This window comes from Hydra vulgaris, chromosome 13, assembly GCF_038396675.1.
Source record: "Hydra vulgaris chromosome 13, alternate assembly HydraT2T_AEP".
NCBI classification, from domain to species: domain Eukaryota; kingdom Metazoa; phylum Cnidaria; class Hydrozoa; order Anthoathecata; family Hydridae; genus Hydra; species Hydra vulgaris.
This window is the reverse complement of record NC_088932.1, coordinates 31,660,791-31,673,807: the sequence shown is the minus strand read 5'-3', so window position 1 is coordinate 31,673,807 and position 13,017 is coordinate 31,660,791. Positions and strand designations below refer to the sequence as shown.

At 25.7% G+C, this 13,017-nt stretch overlaps 2 protein-coding genes across 3 annotated transcripts; one reads left to right on the top strand and one right to left on the bottom strand.

Annotated features, from left to right (window-relative positions):
- Nucleotides 1-252: 252 nt before the first annotated feature.
- LOC100200013 (uncharacterized) lies at nucleotides 253-12,692 on the bottom strand. Its single transcript, XM_065816814.1, has 2 exons — nucleotides 12,536-12,692; nucleotides 253-1,058 (listed from the first exon to the last, which is right to left on the bottom strand). The coding sequence occupies exon 2, from the start codon at nucleotides 1,045-1,047 to the stop codon at nucleotides 259-261; it is 789 nt and encodes a 262-aa protein (XP_065672886.1). The 5' UTR covers nucleotides 1,048-1,058; nucleotides 12,536-12,692; the 3' UTR covers nucleotides 253-258.
- Nucleotides 4,413-7,705, top strand: LOC136090326 (uncharacterized). Of its 2 annotated transcripts, none has more exons than XM_065816812.1 (2): nucleotides 4,413-4,678; nucleotides 5,990-7,705. In XM_065816812.1, the coding sequence occupies exon 2, from the start codon at nucleotides 6,244-6,246 to the stop codon at nucleotides 7,570-7,572; it is 1,329 nt and encodes a 442-aa protein (XP_065672884.1). In that variant the 5' UTR covers nucleotides 4,413-4,678; nucleotides 5,990-6,243; the 3' UTR covers nucleotides 7,573-7,705. The 2 variants fall into 2 exon arrangements, with proteins under 2 accessions (XP_065672884.1, XP_065672885.1); XM_065816813.1 differs by lacking the exon at nucleotides 4,413-4,678 and adding an exon at nucleotides 5,491-5,629.
- Nucleotides 12,693-13,017: the final 325 nt, after the last annotated feature.

Genomic DNA, 13,017 nt, shown 5'->3' with positions numbered 1-13,017 from the left:
CAAGGATTCTGTCATATATTTTTCCATTTTACAATATATGAGACTTTTTAATGCAATAAAGTAAATCTCGCATAATATATATATATATATATATATATATATATATATATATATATATATATATATATATATATATATATATATATATATATATATATATATATATATATATATATATATATATATATATATATATATATATATATATATATATATTATTTTTTATTTCTATATATATACACACACACAATATGCGTTCTAGTTTTCATTGCTAATTAACGGATTTCTGATTACAAACAATTCTGCAATATACTGTCCATACCCGTCAGGAGCAATTTTTTTCAATAACTTATCAATGTCAGAAGTAACTTTTTGGGTTTCATAACTATGCATTTCTTTTAAGGTACCAACATCAAGGTTTTGTAGATTCATTATGCACTTGTACTTGTATTCTGGATGAATAACTAGGTTCAAAGATCGTATTTCTTCTTTAAGCTCTTTTGCTTCAAGCAAAAGGCTCCATCCTTCCATTTCTCTATATATCATCTGCATAACGTTAACTTTTTCCACCTCGTCATCGCTCATGTGTATTACAACAACAACCCCGGTTGAAGGTTTTAGCCAATTCTGAAAACATTTTTGCATTAGATTTATTCTGTCTTCCTTGCTAAGATCGTACAACATGTGAAATATTAGGATGACATCAATTTCATTTTTTGGACCATCCCAGTTTTGAATTGACTCTTGATAAACAGTTTTGTCGATATGTGGTAGTTGAGCTTGTATGTTTGAATTTAATTCCTTGGCGCAAAACTCGTTGCTTTCGATTGCGATAAACTTTTTAAGATTTGGCATACATAGTTTTATAAATTGAATATCGTATTCTCCAAGTCCGGCTCCAATACTAAGACAACTTTCAGCATGCTCTAAATTCAGTTCAGATTTTTTCTCATTCATTAGTGAATATAAAACATCGCTTTCATTGCGACGCTTCCGAAAGTTTTTTAAAAGTTCTGGGTATGCTTTTCCTACTTCACGATCAGCCATTGAAAAATAGTCTAAAACAAAAAAGTTTTTTGTATTAAATTTAAGTTATTAAGATGTTATTATTGTTTTATATCTTAATGTAGAAGAGAATCATAATTTATATAGTATTATATCATAAAAAGTTTTATTAGACTTCTAAATTATATTTGCCGACATTTTATTTTTATATATAAAAATAAAATTTAAAAAAATAATCAACATATTTAATAAAGTGATTAGGCTGATTAAGTGACTTTTATTTTTGATGAAAATCTAAATTACGCTAATGTTGCTTATTGCATCAACAATAAAAAATGAATGAAAAACTTTTTAATAAGCAAACACATGCAACTAAAATAACACTCAATGTTGAGTCAAGCAAGGCTAGTTAAGAAATTATTACTAAATCTAACAGAGTTCTTGAATAGTGCGGCGGATTCACATAATTATGTAAATAGTTAACTTTCACAATTAGAAAAATAATTTTACCTAACAAAATTTGGTTAATCTTTTTTGGATTTGTTTTAAAAGTCACTACCTAAAGTTTACCAAGCTGCTCAACCTGCCCCAGCAGGACAATTTGACAATAAAATTGTAATAAACAAACTAATGCATCATATATAAATTCTCAACAACAACAAAAAATACTGTTAAAAGTAAGTGCAGTACGTATTATTAACATACATTTAAGTTAATTTACCTCCTATAGTTGCAAGTGTCTTATTCGTAGTATACATTAAATACTATACAATAATTGTATATATAAGTGAAAATAAGTAATATACTAATGTCCATTTATATAAGGTTATTTACAACCTTAAATAAATAGACATTAGTATATTACTTTACTTATTTACAATTAGTAAATTAATATACATTAGTATATTAATTTACTAATTGTTTAAATGAATATTTAAATAACGAAACTAAGACTTGAATTTAACTATTTAGTCCTACACATATGTAAAGAAAAAAAAACATCATAAATTATCAAAGCGTAAAAAGCAATTTTTTGTCTTGAATTTCGAAGCATTTAAAAGCTACTAATAAAGTAAATATATTCGAACGTAAACTGTTTGTTTATATATATATATATATATATATATATATATATATATATATATATATATATATATATATATATAATATATATATATATATATATATATATATATATATATATATATATATATATATATATATATATATATATATATATATATATATATATATATATATATATATTAAACACATGACATTGGTTCAATGTTGGATTTGCATTGAAAAAAAAAAAGATGACATTCGTGGTGGTTTTACATACGTTGACCCCTAATTCGCTTAAACCCGGGAATATTCTAATCTTGGGATTCAGAGCAGGCTTATAAATCCTAGGATTTCATAAATGTAATCAGTTCATTTTAGTTTAATAGCTTATAAAAAAAAAATTATTTTGTTTTTTGAAAAAACCCTCGCAAAAAACATAAGCAATTCAAACTAAAAAGGCTTTGTATTTTAATTCACATCTGCGGTAAAAAAATCTGACCTGCGGTAAAAAAAATCTGACCACCTTGGTTAATAAATTATTTTGACCTCCTTGGTTAAATAGATATTCTGACCTCAGTTAATTAGTTAATCTGACCTCCTTGATAATTAGTCATTATGATCTTCTTAGTCTATTGTTATTCTGACCTCCTTGCTTAACTAATCTGAAATCTCGGTTAATTAGTAATTCTGACCTCATTGGTAACTACTTATTCTGAACTCCACGGTTAAATAGTTATTCTGACCATCTTGGTTAATTAGTTACTCTGATCTTCTTGGTTAGTTATTTAATCTGACCACTTCGAGTAATTTTTTTATTTTGACCTTGATTAACTAGTTTTCTGACCATTTTGCTTAACTAGATAATCTGAACTTCTTGGCTAGTAAGTTATTGTGAGCTCCTTGGATAGTTAGTTATTCTGTTCTCTTTGGTTTAATAGTTGTTCTGACCTCCTTGGTTAAATAGTTTTTTTGATTACTTGGTTAATTAGTAATTCTGACCTTCTAGGTTAGTTAGTTAACATGACCATCTTGGTTTATTTTAACCTCCTCGGTTCATTAGTTATTCTGACCTCCTCGGTTAATTATTTATTCTGACCTCCTTGGTTAATTAGTTATATTGACCTCTTTGGTTAATTATTTATTCTGATCTTCTTTGTTAATTAGTTATTAAAATCATAGGCTTATAAAAATTATTTCCAAGTGTACCTTAATACACTATAATAATATCACAGTAATACAACTACTTTTATCTCATTAGTTTAGAAACCAGAGATTTGCTTTATTTTAACGGAGAATAGTTGGTTTTGAGTACAGATTTTTTTTTTTAGTTTCAATTTTTGCAATGGTTACTTTCCTTTATGCTGTTTTATTTTATTTTTTGCTGCATTGAAAAAGTCTACAATATAAACTTCGCACAAAACTATTGAAAATCTATTGGTTCATCCAAAAAAGTCAATAACTTTTTTAATATTTTGATTTACGTAAAATCTGACGCTTAAATGGAGTATTAAGATGTACTGTAGAATATGCTAAAACTTAATTGAAAACAGATAAAGACGAATTGATTTAGAGCATTTTGAAATGTGATCAGTTTCGCTGACTTTGTGACTTTTTCCCCCATTATGGATCAACCAAACGTACGTTGTTTTTTTTTAAATTAAGCTAATTCTCTCCAAGAGACTATATAAACATTTAAATATAGTAGGTTTTTTTTTAATTCTTAAAGTCACCTTTTTATATGATTACCACCCTAAAGTCCGAAAATTAACGCACCCCATACCAACGTAGTTCATAGTCAATATTGATCAAAAAATGGTTAAAACTTTTAGCGAACAATTATTAACAAAAAATAAACGGTTGATTTAAAATTTTTGTTGTTTTATTAAACGTTGATTAAACGTTTACAATATAAATCAATAATGTAAATGTTTAATAACGTATACATTAAAAAGATTAAAGCGTTCGTTTCAAACCTTTTAATGTACTTACTTTATTATTAAAATTAAATTAATAAAATTTATATAATTGTCAAACGTTGATTAACCGTTTACAATATTGGCTAAATAAGTCAGTGTTAACAGTTAATAAATTTTATACGTTACGTCACTGTTCTCCAAATTGACCACCAGGTTGAAACTCTCCCCACTCCCAATTTTTTTGCATTATATCAATCATATGCAATAGTAAACACAATTTATGTTGCCAAAAAAATCTGAACTAAGTGCTAAGTATGTAAATTTTAAAAATTAAAACATATCATTTTTTGCTTTTTTTTCCCTATATTTTAAATATAGCCAGCCATTATGGCATTCAAAATAAATTATTTACGGCTTTTTTCCAGATATAACTATTATTTTCCAACATGGCGACAGAATTTAAAATGTGTACTTGTGCAGTTTGCTTGACAAATAAAGGTATCAGATCAAAAACTCTAATGCTTATAACACCCTCAGTATGCAAAAATATTCAAGAATACATTTGGCCAAACTTTGATATTGATCTTGATGTTTGTCCTTCAGTAGTTTGTTCCAACTGCAGAAGAAATTTGTTTAGTCTAAACAAAGGAGAAACTGCATATCTTTCCAACTGGTTAGAGAGTATATCAAAGGTACTTTTGTATGAGTTAATTATTACTTATATATATGTATATGTATATATAAATATATATATATATATATATATATATATATATATATATATATATATATATATATATATATATATATAAATTAAATTAGTAAAAAACGCTTATCTAACTTTTTCTTCTACTTGAAGTTTCATCATTGCTGGATCATCAGGAAGAGTTCCTTCCTGATACTCTTCCTGTACTTTTCCTGATGATCCAGCAATGGTGAAACTTCAAGTAGAAGAAAAAGTTAAAAGATAAGTGTTTTTTACTAATTTATTATTGCTCTGTTCTTTAAGAACATTGAGCACTCTATTTTTAAAATACACTAACATAATTTACATATATATATATATATATATATATATATATATATATATATATATATATATATATATATATATATATAATATATATATATAATATATATATATATATATATATATATATATATATATATATATATATATATATATATATATATATATATATATATATATATATATATATATATATATATATATATATATATATATATATATATTATATATATATATATATATATATATATATATATATATATATTATATATATATATTATATATATATATATATATATATATATATATATATATATATATATATATAATATATATATATATATATATATATATATATATATATATATATATATATATATATATATATATATATATATATATATATATATATATATATATATATATATATATATATATATATATATATATATATATATATATATATATGTTGATAGAAGCAGTATTAGACGAACCTCCTCACTGCTAGGTATCCAAAAAAATGTTGATACAGAGCCAAATACAACTGAGATACATGTTGATACAGAGCCAAATACAACTGAGAAAATCTGTAGTCTTTGCTATTTAAATCTTAGTATGAATAAAAAATATTACGGTTTTATAATTTAAATAAATTTTATTGAAATGTATTTTTCCTTTATTTTTTATCAATCAAATCTGTTATATAAAAAAGTTTATAATGTAGAAATAATCCACAACTATTTAGATTCTTTTTACAAGTGCAAATGTTTTGCACTTTGTAGATATTGTTAACTTGTTTGTTCAAATAAATTTTTAAAAATTTATATTGTTTTTAATAACTTTAAAATTCTATATTGTTTGATAAATTTTAAAATCAAACTGTAAAGTTTGATTTAATAGTTTTATTGTTTTATTTCTTATTCAATTTTTAGTTATTTTAAAATACTTGTTAAATTATCACTGTTAATTTTAGGCAGAGGAGTTCCTCATACTTGTTGCAAAAGTAACGCTGTAAGCAGTATCATAGATATAAGTGAGTCGCTTGGAGAGAAAAATGCAGAACAAATAGTTTCTGGATTGTTAAAACGCAAAATGGAACGTGAAAACATTGTAAGCGGAGAGCAGTTCATGTTGTCTACAGGAGGAAATCTTCTCTCGGTTACAGTTGGAGTTAATAAAATTAAGTCAAAAAGAAAGAAAGTAAACTAGATCTCATTCCAAACTATTATGGAGCTATCGAATGAATTAGAACTTTCTAAAAACAAAACAAAAAAATTATGTTCTACTTTACGGAGGAACGTAACTGGTGTTGTAGAATCAAGTATTAATATTAAAATGACTGAATTAGAGGAAACTCTTGATTCTTTATATGAATGCAAAACAGAGGAACTGGTTGACGGAGATCAGACAGTTTTTAGAGATATTGTTTATGTAAAAAATACAACAGAATTTATTAAATTTATAACAGAAAAAAGAGGTATCGATAACCTTAATGCAATGGTAAGAATTTCTATAGATGGTGGTCAAAACTTTTTAAAAGTTATCATTAATGTTTTTGATCCAAAAAATCACTATTCTTCATCTGAAATATATGAAGATTCTGGCGTAAAACGTTGTTATATTCTTGCCATTGTGGAGTTGGTTTCAGAGGACAATGGCAATCTCCAAAAATTATTGGCTCCTCTAAAACTTGAAGAAGTAAATTTTAGTCTTGCATTTGATTTAAAGTGTGCAAACAGTATTTTTGAACTATCAGGTCACTCTGGTAAATATGCCTGTTTGTATTGTAAAGTAGAATGCTCGCTAGAAACAGGAAAACTTAGAACTTTAGGCTCCATAGACCTGTGTTATGATCAATATGTATGTGATGGGAAAAAAAGATTGAAAATGCAGGAATACAAAAATGTTATCAATCCTCGTTTAATTTACTTACAAGAAGAACAAGAAACTCTTCTAGAACACATTGTTCCTCCACCTGAGCTCCACATTTTGATGGGAGTTGTAGATAAATTTTGTACTTTACTTTTGTGTGTTTGGCCACCTTTTGAAAATTGGTTGAAAACACATTACATACTAATGAGAGGGTATCATGGTGTAGGTTTAGATGGAAACAATGCAAATAGATTAATGTCCTTGCTAGATGTTTTAGAGAGAGATGTCACCTTTGCTGCAGCAATTAATATTTTACCGATAGTTAATTGTTTGCGTAAATTTTTATTAATAAAATCAGCAGAGTTCGGTTTGGAACTGGGTATAGATATTTCTGTTAAAATTGAAGACTTCAAAAGTTCATTTTTTAATCTTCAACTGTATACCAAAGATATTTTTGACTACAATTTAACAGTTTCATGGAAAATTCATATTTTAGTGTGTCACATTCTCCCTTTTGTAGAACACAATAATACTAGCTTAGGTAACTATGCAGAACAATGTGGTGAAGCTGTTCATCACAAATTTAAAAAAACTTGGGTGAATTATAAAAGAACTATTGGACACAAAAATTATGCAGAAAAGCTAAAATCTGCTGTAGTGAATTTCAATTTAAACAAACAATAGTGAAAATATCATTTGTGTTATAAATATATTTATTGAGTGTTTTTTTTAAATATAATAGATAAATATTATTGTGTTATTTTGACAACCATAATGGCTGACTTTATTTTAACTTTAAAAGAAAAAAAGAAAGAAATGATGTGTTTTAATTTTTAAATTTTACATACTTAGCACTTAGTTCAGATTTTTTTGGCAACATAAATTGTGTTTACTATTGCATATGATTGATATAATGCAAAAAAATTGGGAGTGGGGAGAGTTTCAACCTGGTGGTCAATTTGGAGAACAGTGACGTATACGTTAACGTCAATTAACTAATAATAGTCAATATGGTAAACCTTTAATCAACTTTAACAAACATTGATTTACGGAGATATTTTTTTAACATTATTGCGAACGGACGTGTTTGAACTGCAACTAAACAAGGAAATCGAAAATAGCAAAAGATTTTACAATTGCTCAATTAAAAGAAATTTTAGAACTTCATAATTGTACAATTATCAAAATTTTTAACGATAAAATTAAAAAGTTGGAGAATCAAGTAAAAACTTTAAAAGATGAAAATAAAATTCTGAAACTGGAAATAAACGATTTAAAAAAATCTGTCGATTTTGCAAGTGATAAATATGACAAAGCTTTAGTTGAACTTGCCGAAGCAAAACCTGATCACAGTAAACTAAATATTTTAGAAAATATTGTAACTGAATCCATGAAGGATAAATTGGCAGAGCTAGAAAATCGAAGTAGACGAAACAGTTTGATAAATAATGGAATTGAGGAATCAGAAAAAGTTGAGAAGATTGTGAATGAAAAGTCCATGATGTACTTAAAACTAAACTTGAACTTCAAGGAAACTTTATTATTGAACGAGCACAACGAGTAGGAAAAAAATAATAAAAAAAGTCAGAACCGTCGTTGTGAAATTTTTAAGTTTTAAAGACAAATCAGCTATCCTTGATAAATGCATAAAAATAAAACTTTGGAATCAAAAGTTTTTTATAAAAGAGGATTCTTGCGAACGGACAAACGAGTCACAAAAAAAGTTGTTACAGACGCTAAAGAACTAAGGCAAAAAGGTAAATTGCTAAAGTTATTTATAACAAACTAATAACGCGTGATTTTTGAATAAAATTTCTTTTATTTACTTAGGTACAATCTAAAAAAGAAAATGGGTTCGAATAATTTGAACAATTTTGAACTAAACTCTTTTGATTTCATTCAAACTGATGACTTTTTACAAAACCACGAATCGGATCCGTATTTAAATTATTTTATCGGAGCCGGCGCTGTACTAAGCAACTACTCCTATTACACAGCTCAACAAAAAAATTTTTTTTCTGGTGCCGAGCAAACAATTTGTTTTTTGTATAGCATTTCTCATTTTGATTTCACAAATGAAACTCTTTTTTTACCATCACGTCAAGTTGTAAAGATATTTAGGTTCAAATCTTAAGTATTTAGGGTAAAGTCCCTAATATTGTCGAAAAAAAAGTTATTCAAAAGTATGTCAACCAAAAGAAGCGTATTTTTATAGAGATTTCTAACCTAACTTTTTTTTCGACAATATTAGGGATTTTACCCTAAATACTTAAGATTTGAACCTAAATATCTTTACAACTTGACGTGATGGTAAAAAAAGAGTTGCATATTTGAAATCAAAATGAGATATGCTATACAAAAAACAAATTGTTTGCTTGGCACCAGAAAAAAAATTTTTTTTTGTTGACCTGTGTTATTATTCCAATGAAATAAAAGAATTTCTTAATCCCAAAAATTTAAACATTTTGCATATTAGTATTAGAAGCATATCGAAAAATTTTGAAAATTTTTTATGAATATAAAAGAACCTCAGTTTTCTTAGCTTAATTTGCGTGTAGCTCTGTTGACGTAATTTATAATGGAAATAACTGTTTACCAGGTTTTATTAAAATTTCTTTAGACCGTAAAAATAGAAAGCGAGGCGGTGGTTAAATAATTTACATTAAAGAATATTTGAGGTATATTATGAGGCCTGACATGAGTAATTCTGATGACGACAAAGAGGTTTTAACAATTGAAATCACAACCACAAAAAACAAAAATTTAATTTTAAGTTGTTGCTATCGCCCACCTTAGGGTCAAATTGGAAATTTTAATATATTTATTAATGATATTTTAAGAAAAAGCAGTCAAGAAAAAAAGTTATACTATTTAATGGATGATATTAATTTGGATAGTTTTCAATATCACACCAGTTGTGGAGTTAATAAACTTTATAATGATATATTTGAACATGGGGCAATTCCTTTAACTAATAAGCCAACAAGAGTCAACTTCAGCTACTTTAATTGATAATATCATAACAAATGATATTTTTCATAAATCTCTACAAAAAGGTATAGTTTTAAGCGACATCTCAGATCACTTCCCCATTTTTATCTCGTTTAACATTGCCGCAGTAAAAATATCCCAACTGAAAACAAGTTTTTCAAAATGCTTTTTTACCGCAGCAAATTTAAAATCTTTTAAAGAGCTATCTTTGCTTCATTGGAATCAAGTTAAAGTATCTACAGACGCTAATCAAGTTTGTGACGCTTTCTTTAAAACTTTTTATGAAATATAGGACATAAACTTTCCGAAATGTACATTAAATAAAAAAATCAAGAGTTTAATGTCACCATGGATCACAAAAGATCTTAGAAGATCCTCTAAAATTAAGGCAAAATTATATATCAAATTCCTTAAAAACCAAAACAAACGAAAGTAAGATTCTTTATAAAAATTATGCCAAAAAATTTGAAAGACAAAGGAAAAATTAAAAGAAATTGTACTAATCAAATTTACATGAGATGAACAAGTATAATTGTAAACACATATGGAAAATTCTTAGAGAACTTACTGATGCATGCAGAAAATAAAACCGTGCTCACTGCCCAAAACTATAAAAGTTAATTATGAATTTTCCTTTTATCTAAATGTAATAAGTAGTGAACTAAATAAACTTTTTGTTTCTGTTGGCCTTAATTTAGCTAATAAAATTTCTCTTCCTTTCAAAAGATTCCTCTATATAGTAAAATTTCTCTTGTGACTAATAAAATAGATGAGTATGATTTTTCGATTACTTTGGTTTTAACATCTTATGAATTATCTTACAAAAAAACTTGCGATTTACCATTGCTTCATGTAATCATGTAATAAAACTTCATGCGATTTACCATTACTTTTTATTGACAAAATTCTGATAAAAAGAGTAATTAATAGAAACTTTTTGGGTATCTATATCAATGAAAACTTTAATTGGAATATAATAAGAAAATAAGAAAATAATAATAACTTATTGTGTAATAAAGTTGCTAAAAGTATAGAAATATTGTATAAAGCTAGAAGTGCTTTAAATAAATGTAATTTAGTTCAATTTTATTACTCCTTTATCCATTGTCATTTAAACTATGCAAATATTGCTTGGTGTGTGGTGCTAATAAATCGAAACTTAGGCCTCTTTATCGTCAACAAAAGCATGTTGCTCGTCTTATTAATTTTAATGATAGATTTAATCATGCCGAGCCTCTCTTATTTGAAATGAAAGTTCTTGATATATATCAGCTAAATGTTTAAAAAATAGAATTCTTTGTTTTATGTCCAAACGTTAAACTAACTCCAACCCAGTTTCTTTCCATAATTTATATACTTTAAAGGATAAAAATAACTTGAGAAATAACAATTTAATTCGTCAGCCATTTTTTTGATTGAAAAATTTAATGTTGAAAAATCAAACATTTCATTTCGTGGAGCTTCTCTTTGGAATAAAATAGTTTTGAAACATTTTGATTTTTCTTTGGTATGGAGTTACCTCTTAAAAAAAAGCTTAAGGATATCATTTTGTCTACTGATGATATATTTTTGTATTTTTAAACATGGAATAATTTACATTTTTATTTTTTATGCAGTGATGTAACTGAATATGTATATGAACGCACTTAAATTTTTCTTGTGCTTTATACACCTGACCATGTATGTATGCATTTGATTTTTATGAGATATTTAAATTTACGAGTGGTTCTCGATGAAGACTTGATGGTCTTCTGCGATTGTCCGCTTTCTTTATATTTATTGAATCAAATACTTGTATTTTTTCTAGTTGTAAAAAAGGAATTTTTAATCTTAACAATTTCATTTATTTATATAACGATTTTTATACTTTGCATAAATTTTAAGTTTCAAGTTTTTCATCAGCGATTCTCTGTGACAAGACCTAATGGTCTTCTTTGAGTATCCGCGTTCTTTATTTATTTTTTTATTCATTTATTTTTACAATATCTTCAGTAGTAACTTTTCTCTTGTATATTTGTATTTGTATTTTAAACATTCTAATAAAGAACAACAACAAAAAAATCCGGGTTTTTCTCGTTTTATCTAAACGTTGTTGCGACGTTTGATAAACGTTCATGTGTTTTTCTGGATTAGCGCGCACTAATTTTGCAAAAGATTTTGTATATGGCTTCCAAGATTATTGCAATTATTATTATTATTATTATTTTTATTATTATTTTTATTGTTATTATTGTTCTTATTTATATTATTATTTTTTAGCATTATCTACGGAAGGGAAATTTACCTAACTGTATCTTAATATATACACCTCTTACTATATCTAGATATTTTTTGAATCGCGTTAAGATATCTTAACTTAAGATATCTTAACGCAATGCAAAAAACTATATCTTAATTAGAGGCACAGTCTTCAAGAACGTCTGTCGATTTGTTATATGGATGGTTTTAACATTATTTTGCTACAAGTCATTGCTACAAGTCATATTTACTTGCGTCAATTGAATTGCGTCAATAGAATTTTTTTTACAGTGGACTGTAAAAAAAAATTACCTTTAACTATAAAAATTTAAAATTTAATTCATAATTTTTTATTATACATTTTTAAATATAATTTTTTAATATATGATAATTAAAAATAAAAAAGTAATATACTTACACAGTGAACTCCTTCCAAAACTACTTTGTGCAATCTTGTGGTAAAATATTTATAGTCTTTTGTAGACACTTAAACTGAGTAATGTTTACATAAATGACCTATGTGTGTTCTCAGGATTACAAATGAAGAGCACATGGGAAAAAACAGTTTTGTCACATTTAAAGGGTTTTAAGAAAGTATATATCGATCATTTATAAAAGTCTTTGTATAAAGTTAAGAAAAAAAAACTTTTTAATAAAAATCAATTTTTTTTTTATGTAAAGTAAACTTTATATAACTAAATTAAAAAACATTTTTTTTCTTCTAATTTTTAGACTTCTTTGATTTATAAAAAGATTTTTATAAATGATCAATATATACTTTCACAAAACTTTTTAAATGTGACAAGCCGTTTTTTAACGTACTCTCTTTCAAGTACACCCTGGTGTAACTGCGTTTTATAAATAATTGTGTTGGGTACCCAAAACAATTATTTATAAAAC